A 26,930-nucleotide genomic window follows, 5' to 3' on the forward strand; every position below is an offset into this window, starting at 1 on the left:
CTATATCAAATAGGAAGGTTTTTAGTTGTTTCTTGAAAACAGTTAATGAACTGCTTTCAGTTGGCATCGAGTTCCATAGGGCAGGAGCCCAAAGATTGAAATTAGCTCCACCAATTCTCTTCAAAGTGGACAGGGGTTGGACCAGAGAAATATTACAGCTAGATCGTAAAAGGCGTCCAACGTGTTTCTTCCTTTTTTTTTTTTTAACAACTTTATATTTATATTTGCACACAGGTTATACACATACATTTGTGGCGATTTTTTTCAGTGGTCATACAACTTACACCAATTCGTTTCCTTCTAATGTCTGGCATTCCCGTTCTGCTAATTCTGTCAAGTATTGTTTATACCTTGCCCATATGTTCCTGGGTTTGGAGGGAGGCAACACTGAGTCGATATACAGTTCCTCGTTATTGTTAGCCCACATCATGTCTTTGTTCCAGTCTTCTATTGTCGGCGGTTGAACATTCTTCCACCTCATCAATATGGCCCTTTTGGCTATCAATAGACTCAAATTTAACAATCTACGCCACGTCGGGCTCATTTTCCCCACCGCCCCTAGCATGCATATTCGCGGAGACCACTCGACTGGTTGATCTGCCATCATATCCAGTGCTCCGCAGACCTCAGACCAATATTGTTTCAGTTCTGTACAGTCCCACAACATATGAAATATGTTAGCATTTTCACTGTGGCATCTTGGGCAGGTTCCGGGCATGGTGGGGTATATTTTCTTAAGCTTAGCCGGGGAGTAGTGTGTCCCATGTGTTATCTTATAATGAATCAGCTTAAATCTTGAGTTGAATGATATCTGCTTGGTTAGTGAGCATATCAGGGACCATTCTTGATCTTCTATCAGTTGCCCCAAATAGTGCTCCCACCTGCCCTTGGTTGCATGGACCACCTCCGGTCGTGTCTGTACTATAATTTTATACAAGGTGGAGGCTGTTATTTTCTGAGTCCCCCCTGTATAAATGTATCCTAGTGCCATATTGACTACAGGTTCACTCGGAAATGATGGAAACATACGGCGTGCACTGGCTGCCACCTGGTCATATTGTTGTTTATATACATTCGTGTTTCGCACTATGTTCTTGATGTCTTCCCAAGGTATGAAGTTTTTTTCTGAGTATAGTTGTCCCCATTGTGTAACACCTCTCGTGGTCCAGTGCATTGCCACTTCACCCTCACTGGATAGAGGTGTTTGCGGGTCGCCCCAGATAGCCATACTTGGATGGTATAGCTTACTAGCATTGAAGATGTCAGCGATTTTGGACCATGCTGTGATCGTGACCTTAGTGGGATTTATCTTTTTGCAGTGCTTGGGAGTAGGCCTAGTCAACCTCTGTAATGCCAACACCGCTGTGCGCTCCCTGTAGAGGGGAGTGGAGGGCCTGGGTTGATGAAGGATGTGGCCCAGCTTGCAGTGTAATGTGCCTGCGCCGCAAGATAGTATAATTCCATGTCAGGTGCCATCAGTCCCCCCCTGGGGTACGTGTCGGATAGGACCCTCCAGCTTAATCTAGGATGTCCACCCCAGACGAAAGCTATGCAGGCACTATTGATTTTGGAAAACATAGCACGGCCAGGCCACACTGGAACTGTACTAAAAAGGTAGAAGAGTTTCTGGAGTATTATCATTTTAAGCAGCGCTATCCTCCCCATCAATGATATGAGTAGGGCACTCCATCGCTTCATTTTGATGCATAGTGCTTCTGCCAGTGTACTGTAATTCAAGGAGCGGGACAGTTGAGCGGTCCTAGCTATATGATTTGGACCGGGCTCCATATGAGGCCATGTAGGTTACGGGGTTGAATTGTGTTGTCAGTCAGCGGGAATATCTCCGACTTATTGGGGTTAAGGTGTAGGCCTGAGTATTCGCCGAACTTTTCCACTTCTGCCAGGACCCTCCCGAGTGTGTGGTCCAGATCTCTTAGGTATAATAGGATATCGTCTGCATACAATGTTATAATTTGAAGTCTACCATCCGTCTGGATCCCGAATGTGCTCAAGCGTGATCTGAGAATGTCTGCAAGTGGTTCTATGATTAAAGCAAAGAGGAGCGGAGATAGCGGGCAGCCCTGTCTTGCACCTCCCAACAGTTCTAATACATCTGTAAATGATCCGTTGACTCTAATCTTCGCTTGGGATCATGTGTATAGAATTTTAATCCATTTTATAAATTGTGGGCCGAACCCATAATTACGCAACACCCCGAAGAGAAAGGGCCAGGAGACTGTGTCAAATGCTTTCCGCATATCTAGGGAGGCTGCCACTCCTTGGGTCTCGGGGGGGGGGGGGGGGGGGAGATTTGAAGCAATGATTTGGTGGCATTGTCTAATATTAGTTGCTGTGGATCTTCCCATTATAAACCCTGCTTGATCCTCATGAACCATATAGGGCATCAACGGTGTAAGTCTAAGAGCTAGGATCTTCGCTAAGATCTTAGCATCTGTGTTTATTAGGGATAACGGTCGATATGACCCGCAGTCCTCAGGGGGCTTCCCTGTCTTCAGCAGAAGTGATTATTGTCTCTCTTGTGGTTTCTGGGAGCTCCCCTTTTTTCACTGCCTCTTTCCACACCGCGTGTAGTCTGGGCGCCAGTATATGACTAAATTCTTTATAGAACTCAGCTCCCAGCCCATCCGTGCCCAGGGATTTCCTGTTGGGTAGTGCTTTGATTGCTTCAGTAATCTCAGCTTCAGTGATGGGTTCCGCCAACACATCTCTAATGGCGTCTGCTGTAAGGGTTGTGGGTATTTGGGAGAGATAATGTTCTATTTCGGGTTCTGTGATGGTGCTCTTTGAGGAGTATAAGTCTTTGTAGAATGCGTAAAATGTATCTTTCAATTTCACCTGGTCGGTGGTTATTTTACCATCCGTTGAGAATATGCAGGGTATGGTCGTAGGGCCCCTTTCACCACGCAGAGTTCTAGCCAATAACCTCCCGGGACGTTCCCCCTCCCCATATCTCCTCGCTGCAACAGGTCTATTGAAGTATCTGACCTCCTGATCCGCCGCTTCAATGTATTCCTCAAGCTTGGTCTTTATTGCTGAGCTGGAGTGAGGAGGAGAGCGTGTATTGGGACTATAGGGTTGCTATTTGTGTCTCTAATCGGGTTAGTCTACCCCTAATATCTTTCAGAATTCCTCCCTCTATGGATATCGAGTGTCCCCTGACGCATACCTTAAACGCTTGCCATAGTATAGCCTGGTTTGAGACCGAATTTTCGTTTATATCAAAATATCCTTGTATGTATTGTTCCATTGAATTTTTATAAACCAGGTCTCTTACCGCTGCCGGCTTATATCTCCATAGTGGTCGTTCATTTGGCCTGTCAGGGATTGTTAGTGTTAGTTGTATCGGGGAGTGGTCCGAGTATGTCCTAGGGTGTTTGCGGGAATCCACGACCCATGCCATGCTATCCGTATCTATTAGCCATAGATCAATTCTGGAGTGCATGTCGTGCACTGAAGAGTAGTATGTATATTCTCTCGTGCGCGGGTGTAATGTTCTCCAAGCATCCTTCAGATTCAGGTCTGACATATGTATGAGTATTGCCTGCGCTGCTTTTGTCAATGTTCTGGATTGGGCAGATGTGCGATCAAGTTGTACATTCAAAATGGTATTAAAGTCCCCTCCGCAAATCACTTGAGCCGTTGGGAAGCCCACTAATTTCTCAAAGATCGAAGAGTAGAAATCTTGTTGATTCGTGTTTGGGCCATATATATTAAGGAAGACTATTTCTTTGTCGCAAAGGCTACCATGGAGCAGCATATATCTCCCTTCTGTATCATTGTCAACTTTTATGAGTTGGAACGGTAGTGTTTTATGTAGCAGTATTGCGACGCCTCTAGCCCGTCTGGAGGATGTTGTGAAATATTGAAAAGCCCCCCAATTGGGTATCAATTGTTCGGACTGACTGGGACCCATATGCGTCTCTTGCAGGAATAAAATCTTAGCAGATTGCCTGTTGAGATATGCCATAATCTTCCTTTTCTTTATTTTGGAGCCAAGGCCCCTTACATTCCAACTTAACAAATTGATATCGTCTCTACCTTTGTTACCCATTATCTATGTGGTAGTTGCATATGTTTGTGCACCAATAATCATCCGTTGTATGCTTTAGCGCCTTCGTGTTTACCACCTGTGTGTTTTTTCTTTTATCAACCTTCAATGCAAATCAAACCCCCAACAATCCCCTGGTCCCCCTCCCTCACAGTTCCCCAAACTTCAACTGTGCAGTCAGATGTCCAACCCTCCCCACCCATCAATGCCTTAAGCTCCTGCTGCAGGGGGGGAGGGCTACGGCGTTTCCAGTGCGTGTGCCGATATCGGGTCCAAGTGTCATTACCGGTTCTGTCTCATTCCTCTCACACATTGCGATGTCTACAATTGTTGTGTCTGTGCGTTTGAAGATTACGTTTCGTTGCTTCCGGACGTGGGTTTCTATAGGGAGCCTTTCCCGTTGCTATTCATCTTGTGTCATTGGCGCGTTGGGAATGATGTGGCCCACAGCTTACTTAATCACCATCTTCTAGAGTTGTCCGTTGTTCGGGGGGATATGTGTTTCTACAAAGTTCAATGCTTCCTCAGGGAACTTGAAGAAATATGTTTTATTCTGATGCTGGATTTTAAGTCTAACGGGATTGCATACTGCACTTGTCGATTGCGGAGCATCTTCTTGACCCCAGTAAAGAGCTTCCTTTCCTGTTGGACCGCCAGTGTAAAGTCTGGGTAGATGCGTATGATGTTAGCCTCCCATCTTAGCTCTTGTTTCTCTCTGGAGGTTCGTAAGATCAGATCCCTGTCTCTGTAGTTCAATATGCGTGTAGTGATCGGTCTTGGGTATGCCCCGGGCTTGGGCTTCGGGGCCAGTGATCTGTGTGCCCTCTCCACTAGGAACATCGGGGACCACCCCGGATCACCTAGTAGCACGCGCAAAAGGTCTTCGACCGCTTTCTCCATCGTCCCTTTGATTGCGTCTTCCGGGAAACGGGTTTCTTTTTGATCCTAGCAGTAGGATAAGACTGGGCATCACCCTGCAGGCATTTGTACACAATAGAGAAACCCTTATGCTGCAACCACTGTTCAACAGGCAACCAGTGCAGCCTGCGCCTAGCCTCAGAAACGTGCAAATTGCGCTTGAGACCAAGCACAGCACACACTGCACTATTCTGGAACACCTGCAACGTTTTAAGATTAGCCTGGGACGTACCAATTAGGAGGCTGTTACAGTAATCCAGCTTGCAGTTCGCAATTGCAGCAGGAATCAGAGCAAGATTTTCTTTTGACAGATAAGGCCGAATCTGCCAAAGAAGCTGAATGTAAAAATGGCAGGAAGATTTGAGGTAGTTGGTCTGCCGGTTAAAAGACAGTTGAGGGTTGAAAAAGACCCTGAGGGTTTGATCAGTTTTTGATACTTGAATAACATGTTGGCCAATCAGAAAATGCTCGTATTTTACATCCAGCTTCTTAAGCCGCAGCTGAGTGCCCAAAACAAGCAACTCGGTTTTGCCATTGTTAAGAGCCAGAGAATTCATAGCATCCGATTCTGGATTTCTGCAAAAATGTGATTGATACCGCTCTAAGTCTTTATGATACTCGCCAGTGAGTTTGATGACAATCTGCGTAGCGTCGGCATAATTGGCAAAATATATGCCCATGGCTGACAGAAGAGCACAGAGAAGTCGTTGAATAAATGTTAAAAAGTAAAGGCGAAAGACACGACCCTTGGGGAACACCACATAGTAAAATAGAGACAATAGAAAAGGCATTGTCCTTAGTTACTCTCATATTCCGTGGACCCAAAAAGATTTAAACCAGGCCGTTGCCTCTTTGGTGCATTTACCAACCGAGATTAATCTGTACGCCAGAAGTTGATGATCAACAAGGTTGAACGCGGCGGACAGATCCAAAAGCAACAACAATGCTGTGTTACCCTCATAGACAATGCCAGCAATATATGATTTTCAAGGCTAACAGTGGGGTCTCAGTCCCGTGATTTGGTCGGAAGCCGGACTGCTGAGCGGCTATTATATTGTGTTCTTCAAATCCCCCCCAACCCCCCTGTGAGTCACAGTATTTCTTCAAATTCCTTGTGGTTGTCTGCCGCAGCTGATATTGCCAACAGCGATATAGGGAGGACAGGCCATTTCCTTGTTCCTATAGATCAGGTCTGGGGGTATAGCCAGCACAGGTTTTAGAGCTCTGCCAACTCCACTATTTTCTGGTCTAACCGGCCTGCCAGCCCCTTTGGGAACTGTAGCTCTAGGCTCATTGGCATTCGAATTAGGGTTACTGTAAGATGTATTCTTTCCTATTACAGACTTCGGGGCAGACGATTGGGCTACTGTACCATAGGTTGGGGCTCTTTGAACAGGGTCAGTCATCCCATCCGCTGCATTTGTGACCAATCTAGCAACTCCATTTTTCAGATAATTCTTTTCTTTGCTGATGTTACCTAAAGCAGCCATTATTTCACCATGACACTTGCAGTTAGTTTTTTCAGTCTTACTCGTCAATAGTTTGCATTTTGACTTCAACCAAATCAGTGTCACCCCGCAAACCCCCATGAGTTTGACTGGGCTTAGGCCACCGCATGACGGCTCACTTTTCCCCCACACTTCTTTCCCCCCTTTTATTCCCTCCCTTAACTCAACCTTGATTATCTTCTTCCCACGTGTCCTCCCCACTCAAATTAACAAAACCGTTTTAGAGGGAGATATCACACACTTGGGGGGCATCAGTTAGGGAGGAGTCAGTCTGTCCAGCAACCGCCTGTCATAAGGCGCTGGCTGGCTGATCGCCTGGAGCTGGAATAGGCAGCTGTGGGCACCAAGGGTGGTCTTCATATATAATTTGGGGGGTGACCGCTCCCTTTCCCACTTTGGGAGATTGTATTACCACCTGCTCCCCCTCTTTAGTGGGGTTAGAGTACCCTCTCCCGTTATAGATGTTACATGGGATAGGATGGCATTCTACAGGTCCCCTTGCCGGTCGCAACTCCCCAAGCTGGACCGGGATTTCATAGTTGAATAGGGGGGTTTGTTACCTTGACCACATCTAGAGGATTTACTTTTCTATTCCCCCCACTTGGTGCCCAAACTCCTAGGGTGTCCTTTTGTTACCAGTATGGCTGAGGCACCCGCACAACCAGTCTCCAGGGGGTCGGCTGGATTGTTAGATGTGGAGCACTAAAATTGACACTGCAGTGTGTTGCTCAGGGAAGTTTTTCAGGTGCACAATTACAGGTGCAACGTTTCCTTTGTTTATGCCATTAGCATTAATTGCCTCTATATCGCCGTCTGGACGTTTAGTTCATTTATCGGCTGAAAAAGTTTAAACAGTTTCTTCTAGCCTTTGGCCGGAGAGATAGGGTGAGTCGCTTTTCCCTATTACTTAAGAAGCAGATTATGCAAGATACTCCATAAAATTAACCCACTTAGAGGGATCTTTAACTAGTCTCTTCGGAGTCTGTGCAAACAATGAAAATCTATTCAAAATGTGAGGATGTGCAAAATGGTGTAAGAACCACAGGATTTAAGGTTCATAGAGGGTAGGTGGTCGATCACTTTCTTCTGCTGGCTCCCTCTTATGGAACAGCCTCCCTCTGCCTCTACGCCTTGAGCAGGACTTTATTAAATTTCAAAAGCTCCTCAAGACTTTCCTATTTACCTCCTCCTTCCCTGTTCTCCTCTGCTAATCCCACAGTTGCTGTGATTGGTGTCTGGGGGCCCTTATGCATCCTTGGGCCCCTTGACCTCCCACACCCAATTAGCCCAGCTCTGTCTACCCTCAGCACTTGCCTTGGCACACGCTCCGCCCTTGAGATTCGCACTTACTTCTATCGTGGACCCATGCCATATAGCACTCAACAACCCAAGCACTTCATCTATGGCTCTCGCATGAGCTTGGACTCCCCAGCACCTTTGCCCTCTTCCTTGCTCTTGCTGCACGTTACTCACAAGGCATAGTAGGTTTGTCCTTTCTTCCTCTGTCCCGTCACTACTCTTATATATTGTGTTTTGTAATGCATTTCATCCCCTTGCCCCCCCACCCCCCTGCCCTGTGGGCACTTTGAAACAGTATTTTACGTACTGTATAAGCGCCTAACAAAAAAAAAAAAAAAAATGCTATTGCAGGTGCAGGTGTACGATAGCCACTTAATCAACAGAGAAAGTCTTTTTCTCTTTCCTCCTCCAGTTATGCGGGATATAGTCACACTAATTTGCAAAGTTCTATGACTGAACTGAGCCTGTTGCAGGTCTGTGCAAATAAGCACATGTGCAAATGTCAGGTTTCAGGGATCAAGCCGCATTGGCAAGCCTTTGAAGTTGTATAGACCTCAAAACCCTGTCGGAGCAATGGATCCAGCTTTCCCCGCTGGATTAGGGGGAAGGTGCACTGGACCCTGTTCTTTCTGGTCAGGAAAGGGGCAGAGTGTCACCCTCAGGATTTGCAGAGTTCAAAAGGAGCTTAAGGATATCTTCTGTCATCTTTCTTAGGGTTTGTGTCTCTCGTGAATGCTTCAGAATGGAATCGTACCAGTTGACAAATACCTTGGAGCTGTCGTGGCCACTGGCCTGGAAACACAGACCCCGCACCATCGGGGGACGAAGGCAAGGGGTAACACACATTTTAATTGTCCCTTTGGGACAATACAGCATAGAGGGGCCATCTGGATTCAGTCCTGGCGTCTTTGGCGCCAGGCTCATGAACAAATGTAAACTGACACACTTTGTTTGCTGCAAAGTACTTTATTGTACCTGCAGGAACTTCCACGTGCATTTATTCGGGCGTGGCTCATGGGGAAAGCTGGATTGCATGTGCAGCATCCTTTAGGAGTGGCAGGGTGGGGCCAGTGAGCCATGGCTAATGGGCGTGGCCAGAGCTAGACTATATAAGCCCGCCCAGCCTTCATGCAAGCGCTTTGCGTTATTCTGCACTGATGGCAGCGTAACGGTCACCGTCGCCTGAGCGCATCTTACCTTTGTTTCCAGCTACCAGCCTCAGCATCTTACCTTTTTCCAGCTACCAGCCTCCGCATCTTACCTTGGAACCTGCTTTCGTCAGCACGCATCAACGCTGACTCTGGCATTCATCATCCATCTCAAGACCACCGGACAGCAGCACTCCAACCCCGACATCGCGGCATGGTGAGCAATTCATCCGAAGACGGCACCTGCAAGAGAAAAAGATAGACAAGGTTAGAATTCACAAATATATTACGTTTAAGGTCGCGCTTTTGACAAATCTTCGCGCTCAAACTTAAACCAACACTCCCCTGCTGTCGGAGCATCGTGGGCTCCGTTCTCTTCCATTTTGGCCTCGCTTCATGCACTGCAACTACTGCAGGGCCGCAATTTCACCTTTTGGGAGAAAGCAGAAGAAAGACATCATTAAAAGACACAGACAATAATCGGGAATCAACATCACAATATTTTAAAGCCATAAGACACTTACCATCAGGAGTGCCTAAGCCACAGCTGGTCTGGGCTGCCACGTACAATGGGCCAGTGAAGGAACTCAGTCCATCAAGAAGCCCCGCTGCATGAGAAGCAGGACGGAGAGCTCATCATCATTAATCAACAGGTGAGCCTATATGGTTCGGCGCATGCTCGCCACAGTTTGGGAAGAAGGGTTTGAGAGAGACAACAGTCACATAGCAGCATTCTCACGATCTCTCATATCCACGCAGGAGCAGTGTTACCAATTGTAGCAGCCCACAGCATATGTGCAGGGGAAGAAGCCTGACCAGGGTGATCTACTTCCAGGGAGTGCTGCAACCTTGCCCCAATGTCCCCGCAGAGACCAGGTGAGCGTAACCGGAGCAGAGCGTCAGCTTCTGTGCTAAACCAAAGAGCAAAGGGTGACGCTAAACTGCAGTCATACACACACTCACCATTCAAACATTTGTCGCACAGCTAGTCCATGCTTGCCCCCAAACACTAACCGTAGCAGGTATTCTCCTTGGCAAACTCAGCGGCGGGACGAGTGTTGGAGATGGGAATGCGATTTGGATCCTTAGTAATCCCAGACATGCATCCCTTTGCAGTCACTTTATGATATCCCTGCACATCTCTTATGAGTACCTTACCTGAGCTCTCCTCAGTAAAGGGACACTAAATAGTAATTCCTGGTCTCCACTCTTATCACATTCAAGGGCAACCAAGTGCATTTGCCTGGATTCTGGACTGTACAACACTAGAGACTCCATTTCCGGAGCTTTAGGAAAATGAGGCTTCCTGAAAGCCAAAAGGGCTACCTTCATGTGCAGCCTTATATGAAAGTATTTTTCAATCAACCAAAACTGTTACAAGTGTCTGGGTCCGAATACTGATCTAGGGAAGCTAAGGGACACCTTGACTTTAGCCACCACCTTAGGTGGCCAGAGGGCTCCCCACAGGGCAACAAATAAGACGTGTGTCAATAACGAGATATGGATGGACCACACTCAGAAAAAAACGTCCAATGCAACATAAAAAACAAGCAGAATTTGAAGAGACTCATGGAAGTGATCCAAAGAGGACCTTCTCCCCTGCAATCTGTTAAACGAGAGTGGGCCATATGGTACACTTTAGGGTCTATTCTTCAGTTCTTTAAACTCGGAATACTAGCATGGAATTTCCTCTGTTACTGTTACAAGTCATTTGGAATGCACTCATCTGTCATTGGTATGGCTTAGCAGCCTTGGGGGCTGTCGGGTTTTAGACTTGAACTATTCTGTGATTTCAAGAGACCTCACTGTTGGGTAAAATTTAACTTACTGCGGTTTTACCTCCTATATTTGTAGACCCTCCTACCCCCCCAACGTTTTGCTTTTTGTTTCAGCCTCCTGACCTGACTTTCTGCCAGTGAAGCACTGCCTTCAGCTGCGCTCCACATGGCTTTCGCTCACTGTTCTGGGGAAACTGACTTGTCCTTCTGTCAGTCAGTACTGTGAAACATTGTTTCCCTTAGTCCTATGACTTAGTTGCACCTTTTGGTAACTGTATTTCAGTGAGCAAAGTACATTACTGTACCTCACACTGGGGTCCTTGCGTATTTGGGCCCTATTTTTTGGTAACTGGACAATGTGCCTAGGAGTAGACTGGTGGCAGCAAAAGCTTTTCATGTATTTATAGTAACTTTTACCGAGCCATAACACGCTTACAGCGATTAGCTCATGACTCTGGCTAGTGTCCGTCATGGCCGTGCCTCAAGGTCTTTTTTCTTCTCCTTTGGCCATTTCGTCCGTTTGGCCTTCCCCTTGCTTTTCATGACCCAGGGAGTTCTTATTTGGCCATGCATTCACCTGTAAAGGCTGGCCCTTTGTGTTGGCTAATGCATTTCACATGTGTGGATACCCTGGAAGTGGGCTGCGACTGCCTGGTCCCAATCCACACTACTGGTGCCAGGATGTCTGGTGCGCACGAGAGTATGAGAGCTGCAGCGGTCCCTGATTGGACCACTGCTAGTGTGCATGAGTGGGGCAGATCTCCTCATTGGCCAGCTGCGTTGAGAGCACTCACTGGACTTTAGGATATGAGGAGGAACTCTAAGTGCAGACCTGCTGATCACCCTGAGGTCTGAATCGACCGCTACACAGAGCCAAGTATCCTGTGAAGCGAAGTAGATCCAAGGACTGTCTGGAACTGCGCAGAGAAGGTTTGGCACCCTGAGCCCACTGTTGTCCCGGTAGATCTCTGAAGACGTGCACAGGTGCTTCAACCCTTCTGAGTGGTGGGACCAATCAATCTGTGTCTCCTTGGTGCCCTGCAACCAAGCCTTCTCGGATGTGTCCTTGGGCCCTCATGGATTGACCAGCTTGTCCCTTGGCACCCATGCTGGAGCGTTGCTACATCGAGTTTCGGCTCGAGCTTTGGAAGAACTCTAGTCTGCACTGCAAGGCACCTTCGCCCCTACTGCTTTGGGCCATGAGAGAGAATCGTGCGCCAGTCCGCGAGACTTTGGTGCTCCTGCGTCACTGTGCAAACATGGCAGTCGCTGCTGACGACTTTCCCGTCTTTCTTCAAGTGTCCTGAGACCAGGTGCATCAGTGCTTTCTTTGTCTTGTATTTGTGATGAGAGATACAGCTACTGATCTAAATCGGACCCCATCTGCACCCGCAGCACGTGTGCACTTTGAAGTGTAACCAAGGAGGGGATTTCGTAGTCCAGGCAACCTTCTCCAAACCTGCCAGGTTTGAGCCCGGAGTGAGCTAAGGGCGGTGAGTAATCGCACCACTCACCGGTGGCCCCTAGTTCATCCATACCGTTTTTACACACAAAGGATCCCTTGTGGTCTTGGTGTTGACTTGGCTGGCTCTTGCTTCCTATAGTGGCCCGAAAGTTGGGGACAGCTTTTTTCTCCGTAGCAGACCCGCCTCTGACTTGGAACCGAATTCCTTACAATCCAGTGTCCTCTTCCAACTTCTCCTTCTCATTGAAGTTTATCCCTCATGAGCTTTATGCATCGACGGGTGCTTTTACGGACGAACGTAACATTGAGCATAAGTCTCCAATCTTCGTATGGCTGGACTTCTTAAGGTAGGGATATACATTTCTGGAGGTGGCCATTGTGTTAAAGTTTTGTGCTTTCCAGCCTTACAGGTTTTGGCGAGAATCCGCACTTTCCTGCATTGACCAAAAAGTGACTGTGCATATATTTTACATACTCTGCTATTACTGTGATCCTCATTATTCACGTGTGTTTGTTAAGGGCCTAATAAATTGTATATTTTTACTATACTACTGTATAAGAGTAATTCTTGTGTCCTACTCTGTGTGCTCATCCAGGACCTCAGAGAACCTCCAATACTCCTCAGACTTAGCCCTGACTGCTCTCCAAGCTACCTTGAATTGTCCTGGCTAGCTTCGCAGAAGTGTTCCCTGTTTCACTAAACTAGGTTGGCCTCCTGAACACCTGTTCCCCAGAGCAGAGTTCAGAAATCCATTCTTGCATTTCATACTTACATTGCAGGCTGATATGCATTTCAACCACTCTGTGCTTGGGTTCTGCTGGAATCCACAAGTCATTGCGTGATCCATTTGACAGGACTTTCTCTTGACTGTGACAGGAGAGAATGAGCGTATTTGCAGGGTGTTCTATTTGGTTTACTTGGTCAGTTTCTAGATTCGGATGCATATACGACTGTGTAGTCACAGTATCCCATGGAAGGATACTTGGTACTGCGGCTAAAGCGAATATGTGCGTTTTGGAGGCCCACACCTCGTTAAATGTACTGTGGGCAAAACATTCAAGTGCACCAAAGTATATACTGCATTTGCCAGTATAGCACAACGATTAACATACATTACAGACTGATCTGCACTTCACAATGTAGGCATTCTTAAAATTGTTAGTCACACAAAGTTTTAAAATGCCTGGAAGACATAAGGCAAGGGTCTACATACTGCGCCTCGACCGATGTTATAGACTACTATTCTCATGAACCTACACTATTGATTAAGCCACTAGGTCTGGTGGGAGTTGTAGTCCAAAAATGTGGAGAGTCGCAAACCCCTGCCATAAGAATAAACTGCCTGAAAGGCACGCAAGCCATTAAGAGGCATTGAGGGTATAGAGGCATTAAAAGGTGATGGGTTTAAAGAAAATGGCCTTTGAGATTACAGGGAGAGAAGCAGAAAGAGAGGAGATGGTGGTGATGCAGAGTGTAAAGAGAAGGGATACCATTGCAGAGCTGAGGGGTGGGATGGCTAGAGTTCTACGGAATGAGGAGGCACAAGGAAAGAGTGAATGAAGGCAAGAGTGTCCCCAGGCCAACTGATGCAGAACAAACACGTCTCTGTGAATTTAACTGTCTCCGTTTGGGAAAAACAATAAATAAACATTAGGACACATCTATACAAAATTTAAAGCATAAGGGGTCATAAATACTGTACACAATGATATTTTTGCATCTTATGTGGAAGTTAGATTTGCGGAACTCTAGATACTAGCTTCGTGTCCTGGTGTGGTAGCTCCTGGCCACTGGTTAATGCTGGATAGCCAGCAGCTGTTTTTGGCTCGTGCTTATCCAATCTTAATTTCGATCCCTGCATCCATAGACCAAGTAGTGGCAACGGTAAACCCGTTTGAACTTTCTGCCAAACTCGTAATAAGCGTAACTTGTAAAAATCAATCTTCTTTGTAACCATTGTTGCAGCATAGCAGGGCCTTTCTAAAATGACTGACTTCCCGCCCGCTGGAGACATCTTGGGGACAAATGTACACATTTACATGTAGTTTGTCATTCATGAAGGTGCTACTGATGATTCCTTCATAACTTTCTAAAAACATTATGCACCACAGCACTCCTTTTAACCTTGATGCACATGGGAAGATGGGACTCATTGCTAGGTTTGAAGCAATGCCAACATAACCACATTAAAGAACTGTTTAGTTCCTTTGTATGCACAAGCATTTACTGTGTAGGCAGTGGACGCTGGCATCTATTGACTGCATTGGCAAATGCTGTTACTCAGTCGTTGTTGTTTGAATGTTTCAAGGAACTGGAGCAGATGGCCAAGGAACAGGATAAAGAATCTGAGAAGCAGGCCCTACTGAAAGAAGTGGAGAACCACCGGAAACAAATGCTCAGGTGGGAAATGGCCCTTTGATTGGTATAAATATTAAGAGTTTGTGTGGCGCCCCTTTTTGAGCTGCTGTGGTTGGGTAGAACAGTACAATGGACTTTGTGTTAATATATGTACTTGGAAAAAAAGCATACTTTTGATCTCTGAAGACGGGGATCCTTGATTTAATCACGTTGTACACGATGCAGACAGAACCCTGCCCTCTGCATTCTACTCCTTGACCATTCTTTTTTTACCATTTTGCCCAAACCTTGCTTTGGTGGATTTCAAGGTATTGTACGTGTAATCCTTTATGTGTAGGCTGATACAATGTTGCTAGTGTGAATGTGATTATGAATTGTACCCAGTGTCACTAAGAACTGGTGTAAGACTGCAGACTTTTTCCACAAATGACACAGGCATATAGCGCCCAGTGAACAGACGCTAAACTGGGATTGACAAACCGGGAATATACTGGTTTGTTAATCTAGCATGGGGTGGTGCAAAATGGGAATATATTGGTGTTGTCCCATTGGAAATATACTGGGAATGTGAAATTGGGAAACTATTGGTAGGAGTACTTGAACATGATGGAATTGTGTATACTTGGTTACTGTGCAAAATCGAAACATACTTATGGATGGGCAAAATGAGTATTCTGTGAGTTGATAAATTGGATACCTGCCATATTGTAAATGCTGAAAACTACTACCATATTGCAAAGCAGAAGTACTGTTGGAAATGTCAAATGAACAGTATACTGTGTTGCCAACCTCGGAATATTCTGGGATTCTCTATCTGGGCAAGTAATGGGATTGTGGAGACTGGATACATGCTTACATTTTGTAAACCTGGAATACTCTGGAATTGTGTTACAGTAAATTAGGAGTACAATGGGATTGTTCATCGTACGAGGGGAGTATCCCAACATTGTGTTCCAGTGAATTGGCTGTATAACCCCTACAACAGGAGATACAACAAGAGTAACTTTTTCTGATTCTAGGGACTCACGTTCTGATAACAAACAAGCCCCATTGTTCAATTTGTTGAGTAAGACCCTAGACAGTAGTACATTATCATTATTGAACAAGGGATTGACCTTTGTACCAACCCAGTTCAGTACATTTACATATACAGAGATGGAACTCCAGCAATTTTTCAGGAAGATGCGTCAGATCATATTTTGAGAAACACCATAGTGAACCAGAAAATTCTGCCACAGGACTCTGACAAGTCTCCACTTTCTGTCCCATTGACAGAGACCCCAGCAGAACGGCTGACATTTGGAAATGTGGTACTAAATAAAGTGATGGACATTTTTCAGACCCTATGTTTCATTAAGGAGAAAGGAAAACACTACAACAGATCAAAGCAAGCAACTCCTTGAATATAAAGCAAGCAGACAAGGGCGGAGGAATAGTTGTCATGAGCCTAGGGAAATATGAGTATGGGAGATGATCTATTACAGAACAACACTCACTATTCTCTTCTGAAAGAAGATCCTACAAAGGCCATCCTAGAAATGGTCGAGCAGCTGACCAATATTGATCTCTGGCAAGGGTTCTTGAGTTCGTAGGAACACACATTTCTGAACTGCATGGGTCCAAAATTCCATCATTATATGCCCTCCCCAAAATGCACAAAAACGCAATAAATCCACCAGGGAGGCCTAACGTTTCTGCCAATGGCTCAGTTTTGGAACCACTTAACAAATATGATTTCAACCGTAAGACTGAATTGTTCGTGTTAATGCATAGCACAGCGTTATACACAAATATACCACAGAATTAAGCGCTTCTAGTGGGCAGTGAGGCGTTACTTAACTGTGAATTTCTGACTGAAGTACATACAGATTTTTTTTGTAGAAATACTGGACATAAGTATATCCCAAAACGAGTTCATATTCAACGGCCCCCTGTACAAGCAGATCAAGGGTATGACGGTATGACTATGGATGCACACCTCCCCCCAGCCCTCGAACCTAGCCAACCAATACATGTCCAAATTCAAAACTATTCATCTGTTTGCTTACAACCCGTTCCTTGAGTGCATCTGCCATTGGCACAGCTTTATAGATGACATTCTATCTCCAAGAATGTGTCACTTGGATAAACACATGTCATTCCAACACGGTATTCAAACCCGTTCATAACAAATGCCAGTCAGCATTTCTAGACCTCATTATTAAGCATGAATCGGGGAAATGACTTGCGTCCGTCTACAGCAAACCAGTGGACCTTAATTCCCTGTTGATGTATAAAAGTCAACAACCACACGCTTTGCGAGATAATTTGCCCTTCTGACAATTTCTCTGAAACTGCAGGAGCTGCACTCCAGTCTCAGATTACGAAGATGCCGTATCAATGTAAGCCAGGCAATTAAGAGATCATGGATACCCGCACAAGCTAATTAAAGGATCTCAAAGGTGAGCACACTATTATGACCGTGAGGTATTGTTATCACATTTACAAACCAATTAACCATGCCAGCGCATTGTTTGTGTATCCACATACAATCGCTTTAGACATAAAGTGCGAACACCATCAACAAAGCATGGGAGATGGTACAAACTAGATTCCCAGAATGGGAGAAACCCTGGTTTGCATTCACGCAGGGCACACACATCAGAGACAATCTAGTTCATGCACTAAATAGAGGTCTGACTTCCTCCACCATTGTCACGGCAGCATGTGGTATGAATCCTGTGATTGGCCATTTCCCATGTGGCAATTGTGTACCATGTGCATTCACAAAGAAACATAGTCGGGTCATATTTGTACACTTTACATGGAGAATTAAAAACTTCACCAACTGTCGGACAAAAACTGCATCTATATGATTTCATGTCCATGTGACAAGAGATACATAAGCATGACAAGCCGCAAAGCTGCCACTAGAATTGGAGAGCACCACTCAAGGATCCGTTCCAGTACCTTAAACGCACCTTTAGTTGCCCATTGTATGGAACTAAGGACATTGGGCCTCATTACGACCCTGGCGCTAACCATGGCGCTATTAGTGCCATGGTTGATGCCGGTATTTTACCAACTCCACCATGGTGAATGGCGGAATTACCGACCCATTCCAAGGTTGGCGGGGCGGTAATTTCCCATTCACCATTGGCCCTTCCCCATTCCCATTTTTGCCCCCATAGGGCTCAATGGGAATGGGGAAGCCGGTAATTACGGTACTGCAAATTGCGGTACCGTAATTACCTCGAAAGTCCCTTTGCAGGTTCCTTCCTGGTAAAACCAGCCGTTAAGGTCGGGACCAGCAAAGGAACCTCGTAATTAGGCGGTAAGGGTTTAACGGCGCCGACACCTTTTACGGCGCCGTTAACCCCTTACCGCCTGGATCGTAATGAAGCCCATTGTATAGGTGGTACTTCAAAAAGTGGAGAACAATGTAGCTCCATGCACCACCACTTCAGCAGACTGGACTAGAACTGGATTTTGGGGACCCAGAGCCATATAATTGGACTCAGTGACATCATGAACTGGTCACTACTTTTTTGACCTTTACATGTATTTTTCTTCCTTAGTTTCCAGCGTTGACATGGCTGGTTTCATGTTTTTTATGTGTTTTATTCTTTTTAATTACCGCCTAGCTCGGTTGGTCAGTGATTCCACATATCCATAATTGTATACATTAATATATATGCATCGCTTATTTAGACCTATTTTCTAAGATGTCCGCACTTGTCTTTAGTAGTGTTTCACAATGCACATTTAGTTTTCTGCATTTCTTATCTTTTATGTACCTGGTCCATATGCAGTATCTTTCTGGCATTATTATGATCATTGGTGACGTGCAGTGCTCCCGGACAGGCTCTCTCCAGATCACACTCCACCTTTATTCGCACTGGTTTACTCAATACAAGATGGCACACACTTGGGCCTTGCTCATTTAAGGCCCACAATGCAGCAAAAGTGTTTTCCGCTGCCACGTTTGGTCTGGAACTACCATTTTGCTCCGTTTATAGCAGTGCTGGTGATCCTGACCGTGTCACCCACACCGTGGAACACATTTAAATAAGTACGTTCGACTTTGGGTGTGTTTTCGCACAGCACCCTTGTGTGTCCACTATAATTACACACTCTATTTGGGCTAAAACATAGGTGCTTTTACTACTAGAGACTACTAGACTTACTACAGGCACTTTATGACTCAGACACGTATATAGATGTGCTGTAGATTCTGGACGGTGCTCATCCAGTGTTTTTCACTCTGCAATATGGCCCGCAACTATCACCATGGCCAACATTCAAACAAGAAAGCACCCTCCTGTTGCCATCATTTCGAATTTGCTGCGTGTATTATACACCTCTGAATCAAACTGAAATGCGTTTTTTCTTATTACAGGCATTATGCCACGTGACTTTTAGACTGATGGACTGTGGAGCCTGCACTTACCAATGTGTACTGTGAACTTAAAAACTTTCAAACGTGCATGTGAGATAGCTCGCATTATTATACCCATAGGGGGTTCTTTAGAATTTTCCATGCTGGGTGTTTCAGTGGATTTGCATGTTTTTGTGGTTGATTAGAAGGTAACTTTAACATTAACATGTGTTGAAGAGAGACTAGTGCAACTTGCTTTGCTTCGATCTTTACTTCTGGATTCTTTTGTCACGGACCAGCATCTGCTAAACCCACATTTTTTGTTGAGGATGTTTTTGGACATATGCCATTGAATATATGTGTTTTAGAGACGCATTCTGTTTTAGATTTGCTGTTGCATCAGTATGTTGAGCATTCAGTATCTTCAAATTAGATATGTTACTGTACACAGGTATTAACTTCAACGGACTCTGACGAAGGCAGCCTTATACAGTGGTGCCCTATGTTGCTCAATCACAGCAAAGTCTCAATGTGTACATGCCTGACTTTGTAACTAGTGTTGTGTGGCTTTGAAAAGCCATGTTCTTTTTTAGGCTTTCTGTGACAAATCGGATGATCTCGTCCCAGAATCAAGGAGAAGAAACAGAATTCTAATGCCAAAACCCCCCAAATTCCTACAAAATCCCAACTCTTCTTGCAAGTTAAACCCAGATATACCTTGTGGGTATATGCATGTATGTAAAGCAACAACACCCTTTCCGGCTACAGGGACAAGGAAACTGCATATAGAGAGACAAGGAGTAGATTCTCAGCCCCAACATTTTAGTCCTCTTTTTATTTCCATCAAAAAGCCTGACGACAAGAGGGAAGGACGGGAAGGCCATCAGAGTAAGTGTGGTAGTAGCAGAGGAAACAACCAGAGTGGGGATAACAGACGCAGTAGCCCTGGTTTTGAGGAAGGGGAAGTAGTAGCAGGTAGTAGCAGAACAGACAGCAATTTGGAGGTGAGGCGCAGGCAAGAAGTCTGCATACGCTGTAATGAAGACATAGTATGATTAGTGAAGACAGGCACAAATGATGCACAGTTCAAGGGTGTTTATTGAACAGTATGGGTTAGAAAAACGCCCATCCGGCCCTATATCTGAAGATGGGAGCACGCTGAGCCATAAACTAATAAATAAAACTGTCCTCGTGATGTCTGTCAAAACACAATGGCCTATAATAACAAAACCTATTGCCTGCCCTTACACTACTTTAGCAAATATGTGCTGGGAAAATATGTATGTAAAAGAAAACCATGTTCTAAATTAATGTATCAGGATTACTGAACAGTGAGGGTCCCTTTCCCATTTTTTGACCATGGGACAAGGTGGCACACTCAAGCTTTGAACACACTCAGGCTTCTCTGGCACAAGGATGCAGTTCGGTACATAAGCCAGGGCCTCGTGCGATACCATTCAAAAGTCTCTTGTTCGTAGAAGGCCTTGGACGCACACAACAACAAAGTTCCTTTTTTCTTTAGGGGTTTCATGTTCATATGTTTTCGGGTTCACTGTTCACCATGGGCTCCCTCTGTCGGTCTCGGACCTCTTAAAGCAAAAGTTCACAATTGGTCTCCCTCTGTTGGACTTGGACCATTCAAAGCAAAAGTTCAACCAAACATTTGTGTGTCTCCCTCAGTTGGGCTTGGACCCATCAAGCTTTCTCGCTGCCTTGCAGCTTCACAACCTTTCTCAGAGACTTTCGATTGGGCATACATTATCTGCTGGATCACTCTGATAGTTCGCATTTGTGATTTATAGTTCACAACAATGGGCTCTCTTTCTGTTGCCTCTTATTATCTTGCAGGTAACCTTCACTTCTCGGTAGCTGTTGCAAGCACTCCCAACACACAGACCGGACTTTCATTGTGCTCTCTTGACTCATCGGTCGTGTCAGGAGGCTCCTTGCCTTCGTGTCTTTTCCACACGTTGCAGTCTCCAACGTTGGGCCTCTCGAGCTCGGTCCCCTTTCGAAGTTCACAGAATAAATGCCAGGGTCTCATCACATGCCCCTCAAAGGCCTGGACTTTAGTTATGTGCCCAGGGGAGGAGCTCTGGCTTAGGTGCTGCCAGGTAGGCACCAGCTGCCCCTGGTTTGGGTGCCTGGAGTCACAGCTTCCTCTCCATACTGCAGCCTTCCCTGTACTCACAGGCCTAGCAAGTAGGCAGCCCTCCTTCCTCCAGGCCTTCCAGGGTCTCTTCAGCTGGAATTTGCTCCTCCTGGCTTCTGTGCACCAGTGCCTGTGTGCTCTGCCTTTTATACTGACTTGGAAGTTTAACAGATTTCAGGTGGGAATGATTGTAAAGGGAGGCCTGACGTTGCCTGGCCTCATTAACGGGACAAAATGGAGATTGCCCATAGGAACTCATGGTACATTGATGCCTATGGGTAATCATCATGGCTCTGGTTTGCCTCTTCGTCGTCTGAGTTGTTTTAGGAAAAAGCAGTGTGGAGGGATTATGGGAATTGTTTCTCTGAGGGATCATGGAAAAACCATGTGGGTTTTTGTCAGGGTGAAGGGGATAAGTGTAGTGTTATGAACACATGGGTTTCTGTCAATAATATCTCATAATGAAATGACAGAGGGAATGTCTGGTAAGGATGTACTGGAACAGGGGGAATACTGTGTCTCGCCCAGAGGTGATCCTCCAACAGTCTCCAAGGGTCCCCTTCCCAGGTGATCCTCACTCACTTGTCCTCCCTCAGGGTTGGGATCCAGGAGCGATGGCCCTTCCCTGGCCACCTGAATCAGGGATCCCCGGGAATAGCATGGGAGAAACACCTCAGGTTTCCATGACACTGAGATGTGGCACCCTTTAGTGTCAGAAGGTCGGTGTCCGCGTGGTGCTGGAGCATGAGCTCCTTATGGTGGTGGCGCGGTATCACAAAGCAGCATAGAAGGACACTGTATTTCCAAGGGTGCTTGTTCTCCAGTAACAACGTGAGTGCAAAAGAGGTAGGAAGTGGCCCCCCCGAAAATGGAAATGATAGAGCAAGTGTTGCACAGCTCTCACAAAATTGGTTACAGAACCCCATGAATTTCACATTCATAAGAAAAGCCGGATTGACTTTAGAGCTAGCGAGAACTTGTGAATGCCCGACAACAAGCAAGTATTGTATGCCGAAGTAGCAACCTGGCCGTTTGAATGAAGACTGTAACTTTAACTAGAGCGGTCAGCAATACATCCGAGGTGCAAGAAGCTACTGTGAACGTGAGTAGCGCTCATGATGTAGAGAGCCCTGCAGAGTTGCCTTTCAGTATATGGTGTATCTGCCAGCAGTAGGAAGCGCAGGAGGACCATAAACAAGGGGGCCAGGAAAAGCCAACAGTCTCCCTGGGGAAGAGCGAGACGCCGCAAACAGGAAGGAGAACCGGGCTGCGGCAGCGATATTAAGAGGTACGTTGGTGGGAGGAGAACAGAGCTTTGTAAATTAAAAAAGGTTCAAAAATCCATTTATTCCCACACAAAGGGTCTCATTACGACCCTGGCGGTAGTCGTGCCGGTGTCGCCAGGGTCGTTTTTTCCGGCATTGGGGAATTACCGGGGCATTCCAGCTCTGGCGGTCCCGGTAAGTCCCGATTGCCGTAAAAAATGACTCCCTATTCCAATTCGAGTCCCATAAGGCTCTATGGGAATGGGGATGATGGTAGCACCGGCACTGTTGATAATGGTGCCGGTGCTACCGTCAAGGTCTGCGAGCGGGTGCCATCCTCCCCGCCAGGTCAGACCGGGTTTAAAGGCACACGCTCGCAGAACTCATAGTTTGCCGGTCTGGTAACAGCTTTCTGGGAAAGGGAAATACCAGGGCAAGGGGGTTTTTCCCTTGGCATTTGGAAAAATCAGGGAAGGGGAGTGTCCCCCTGGCATAGTGGACTTCAAAGCCCTAACGGAGGTTCCACTACTATACTGACTGTTTATTCCCAAGAGTAGACATTATATATAAAATGCAAATCAGTTGCCGGCCTTGAAATGAACCCAGAAAGGGTCGAAACAAGTGTTGACTGGTGGTTTAGATAGTTTGTGACCTTGATATTACACTTTTATATGCAATTATAACACGTTGGTGTTACGTCAACATCCACATTGCAACTGTAAAGCTTATGATTTTTAACATTAGCTTTTGCGCAGTTGTGTCATGGGGATAGTGTTACACTAATAACTGAAAAAGGGGTTCCTCCTTGACGTTTCATGTTGAAATTGGGGACTAGTGCAGCATTTCTGGACCCAAATATTCTGGAAGGAGTGTCCTGTTGAAACCTATTCTGAACGAGGGAGTGCCCCCTCTGGGGCTTGAACAATGGGTGATGCACAAGCCTTTTAATGTAATTATTATTATTTTTTTGGTATCCGGTGGAAAATATGTAATGCTGGTGTGATATGTTCAAATCACTTCATTCTGAAAAGTAGTCTTGCTGCTGCATTTTGAACTCTTTCAAGTTTCCTCATTGGGTAATCTGGGAGTTTGAGATGGAGGCTGTTTGCATAGTGTAAGAGGGAATGGCCCTGTGGTTTAATGCTAATTAAGACCAGATTATTATTTTTTTTTTCATTTATAAAGTGCACAAACAACCCAAAGGCATTGAGGCATCAGGATGCGTCGTAGAATTCCCAGCTGGGAGAAAACCGCTTCTGACGATGCATTTCACATGTGGATCAAGAGTAAGGGTGTTGTCTATTGTCGTTCCACGATTCCTTGCTGTGGTTGATGGGTTTCAGTAAGGGCCCATCTCGTCAGGCCAAGCATTGTGATGGAGGTAGAACCTGTAGTATTACAGAGCATCAGTTCTGTTTTGCTAGATTTGCGTTTTAGTCCGTTTGCTGTCATCCATGCGTCCCCCTGTGCAAGGCAATTTTTAATATGAAAGGACAGTGTGGCATGAATATTTCCCATAGGATTTCAGTGTAGAGATATTCTATATGCTTTGTTTTGTCTTTTTTTTGTAAGGGGTGAGGGTTCTTTCTTACTAAGAGCCATAGGTTAAATAGTGTGCATCCATGGATAAATTGTGCAGTGGGTTAAATTGTCATGGTTAGTAACTTATTTCTATTGCGTGTGTAGCATCTTGCACCTAACATGTTGGGTATTGGTCAAAGTGATTGACTAAGTACCGACACGATTGGTCAGTGAACTGAACTATTTCTCTAGAAGTATGAGAGTAACCTGCTGACCATAAGCTCGAATCATGGCTCGGCTGGTGCAGCTTTTCATGCTTCAGAAGTTGCTAAAACAATACAATTTTTTGTTTTTAAAATACAAAGTCAGTTTCTTTTATGTGCTTACGATTGGGGTCAAATCCAGACCATAGATGGTTTTAAGTGTAAATATTCCCTTGTGTGTGGTGTTATTTTGTGTTTTTCTTTGTTTAGTTATCTTTTCCTGAAGAATGGAATAATAGTTTTGTGTATTGTAGCCGTATTTGTTGTAATTTTTGGGCACCTGTGCAATCGCGACCTTAAGGACTGGTCTTTCAGAAGTGACATCACAATGGTAGCTGCACCCTTAATTTAGGGGCAGCACCAGGGCTAACCATAGCATTTAAGGAGAAAATGGAGGGAACCACCAGTAAAGTTCTGCAGCTCCAGGGACTAAGTGGTCTTGTTGAAATAAAATGGTTCTTAATGTAAAAGCTGATGAATTGTTTTAGCCTTAAGGGTCTAAATGAAGTGCAATGATTGATTAAAATACAATTTCTTCTTTCAATTTCAGCAATCAAACTGTGTGGAGGAAGGCAAATTTAGCTTGCAAGAATGCCATTGACAACTCAGAGAAAGACGAATTGCTGCAAGGTGGTGATTTTGTCAGGCAGAGGTGAGAATCTGTTTGTGCTGCTATTATTGTGCTGCTATTAAAATCTTGTGAAGGGATTACTGTACTCACTGATGATACCTCTGTAAGAGGTATAGCACACTGCAGAGAGGGGCACTGCTATGTAATGCATCAAGACAGTGTCATTTCTCTTGACCTTATACATAGCTCTTGACCTTAAAGATTTTTCATAATGCAAAGTGCAGCAGCAGAGTAAATAATCGGAGGATTGCTTTAAAGGAACAACCATGCATATGTTGTGCTTCAACCCATATTCCTGAAATCGAAAATCTTTTAAAGATTTGTTATTATGAAATTTGATTGATCCCCCTATTTTTTTCAGGTTGCAGTACTTTGTTACTAGAACTGTTAGGGCACGTAGTGAGGGTCCTTCAGCGAGAGTTGTTATGCTGCAGATTGGGTGTGTAGGGATCTGAAATGATCATTTGTGTGCAAATGAAGATAAAGTTGTTTGTGTAGGACACGGCAGAAGATGATTAATGCATAAGTTGTTTTGAGAAAGACCAGTGTGCAAATGTGATGAATTTAGGTATTGTAACAGGCCGGCACAATAGCCTGGTGCCATAAACAAAGCCCAGTATATGACTTTGGTTGTAATTTTGAAATGTCTATTTCAGAGCATATGCATGGTCCTCTAAATCTGTAATGAGAGTATGTTTTTGGCACATTCTTTTAAAAAACGTCTCTCCCCTCCTACTTCACCTTATTGTATGGCCACCCTTGTCTAATCTTCCCCTCTGTCTCTCGCTCCTTTGTCTGCCATTTCATCTTTCTACCCACTCTTGACCTCATTCAAGCTGCTCCTTGGCTCTTGACTCTATACCATCAGGCTGTCTTGACTCCACCTGCATATCCCTCATTATCTCCAAGCCCTTTTGGCTACCCATGCGCTCTTTCAATTTTCTCTCAAATCCTACAATGCTCTCTAAATCCCCCACACCACTATGTGCCCTCTCATTTCCCCACTCCCCTGTACTCTTTTGACGTCTTCTGTGATTTCTGAACTATCTCTTGACTTTTCAATTTGCTTGCTTGAGCTCTCTCAGCTCCCCACACCCGGTGTGTTCTCTCAGCATCCCTCACACGCCTGTGGTGTCTTGACTTTCTCTCAACCCCGGCATGGTCCTTTGAGTCCCCTTCCACTCTGGAACCTCAGTTTCTCCCCTTCAATGTAATCATGATTTGCTGCCCTTTCTCGTTCATGACTTGCTGCCCTTGCCCCGTGACTGCCCCCTCATGCGCTTGTGACTGCCTCCATGTGCTTGTGACTTTCCCCCTTGCGCTCTCTCTACTGGCCCCCTCTCATTGTAGATGCTCTACATTGCCTCAAACCTTCGTTTCTCTATTTTCCCCACTGTCAGCTCCTGGCTCTGTTCACTTTGCGTACAAACTGGGCCAACTTTACACGCCCTCTCCACCTTCTGCCATTTCCATTCTTCTTCACTCTCCCATGCCTGCTCTCTCCTCTGCCCCTGTGCCTGCTTTCCTCTCTCTCCCCCTTCCCACAGTCTTCTCACGCCCCCTGCACACTTTTTCCTATCTCCCCCTGCCGCTCACTCTTTTGTTCCCCCTACCCCTCTGCAGCTCACTCTTTTCTCTCCCCCCCCTCAACCCACACCCCTGGCTTCTCTCTCCCCCTCTTGCCCCTGGCTGCTTCCTCTCCTTTCTTTCCTTGTTTCCCTGTGCCCCTGCCTGCTCCCACCTTGCCCCCTTCCTGCCTGGTCATCCCTCTCTCCCTCCTGCTCCCTCCTCTCTCCCCCACCTGCTCCCTTCTCTGTCTGTCTCTGCCCGCTCACTCCTCTACTCTCTACCCTTCTGCCTATGCTCTCTACTCTTTCCCATTCCCCCTTTCACCCTCTTTGTACTCAGTCAATTTCTGCTGCATTAACTCAGCTCCCTACTGTGTATTCTTAGCTTGTACCTCTGTGCCCTCTCCCATCACCCTCCTCTCTGTTCACTCTTACCCACTCTTCCCTATGGGCTAGTGCTTAACTCTCCATGTGGGCCTTTATTTGCCTTCTTTCGCTGTTGTCCATTTCCTCTCCCTTGCTTTTCTTCTGTTTTCCCTTAAAACATGCACATTCTTTACTCCAAAACCAACCTTCCTGTTTCCCCCTTCTCTCGTCTTAGCTTCACTCTTCCTTACCACACTCCTGTC

At 45.7% G+C, this 26,930-nt stretch overlaps 1 protein-coding gene across 1 annotated transcript in view; it reads left to right on the forward strand.

Annotated features, from left to right (window-relative positions):
- Positions 1 to 26,930, forward strand: part of BNIP1 (BCL2 interacting protein 1) — a 76,894-nt gene that overhangs the window by 17,125 nt on the left and 32,839 nt on the right. Inside the window, exons 3-4 of the mRNA XM_069652416.1 lie at positions 14,495 to 14,586; positions 24,653 to 24,754. Coding sequence (XP_069508517.1) covers positions 14,495 to 14,586; positions 24,653 to 24,754 — 194 coding nt within the window. The remainder of the gene's footprint in view (positions 1 to 14,494; positions 14,587 to 24,652; positions 24,755 to 26,930) is intronic.

Source organism: Ambystoma mexicanum, chromosome 3p (assembly GCF_040938575.1).
Source record: "Ambystoma mexicanum isolate Mex_15411 chromosome 3p, UKY_AmexF1_1, whole genome shotgun sequence".
Lineage (NCBI taxonomy): Eukaryota > Metazoa > Chordata > Amphibia > Caudata > Ambystomatidae > Ambystoma > Ambystoma mexicanum.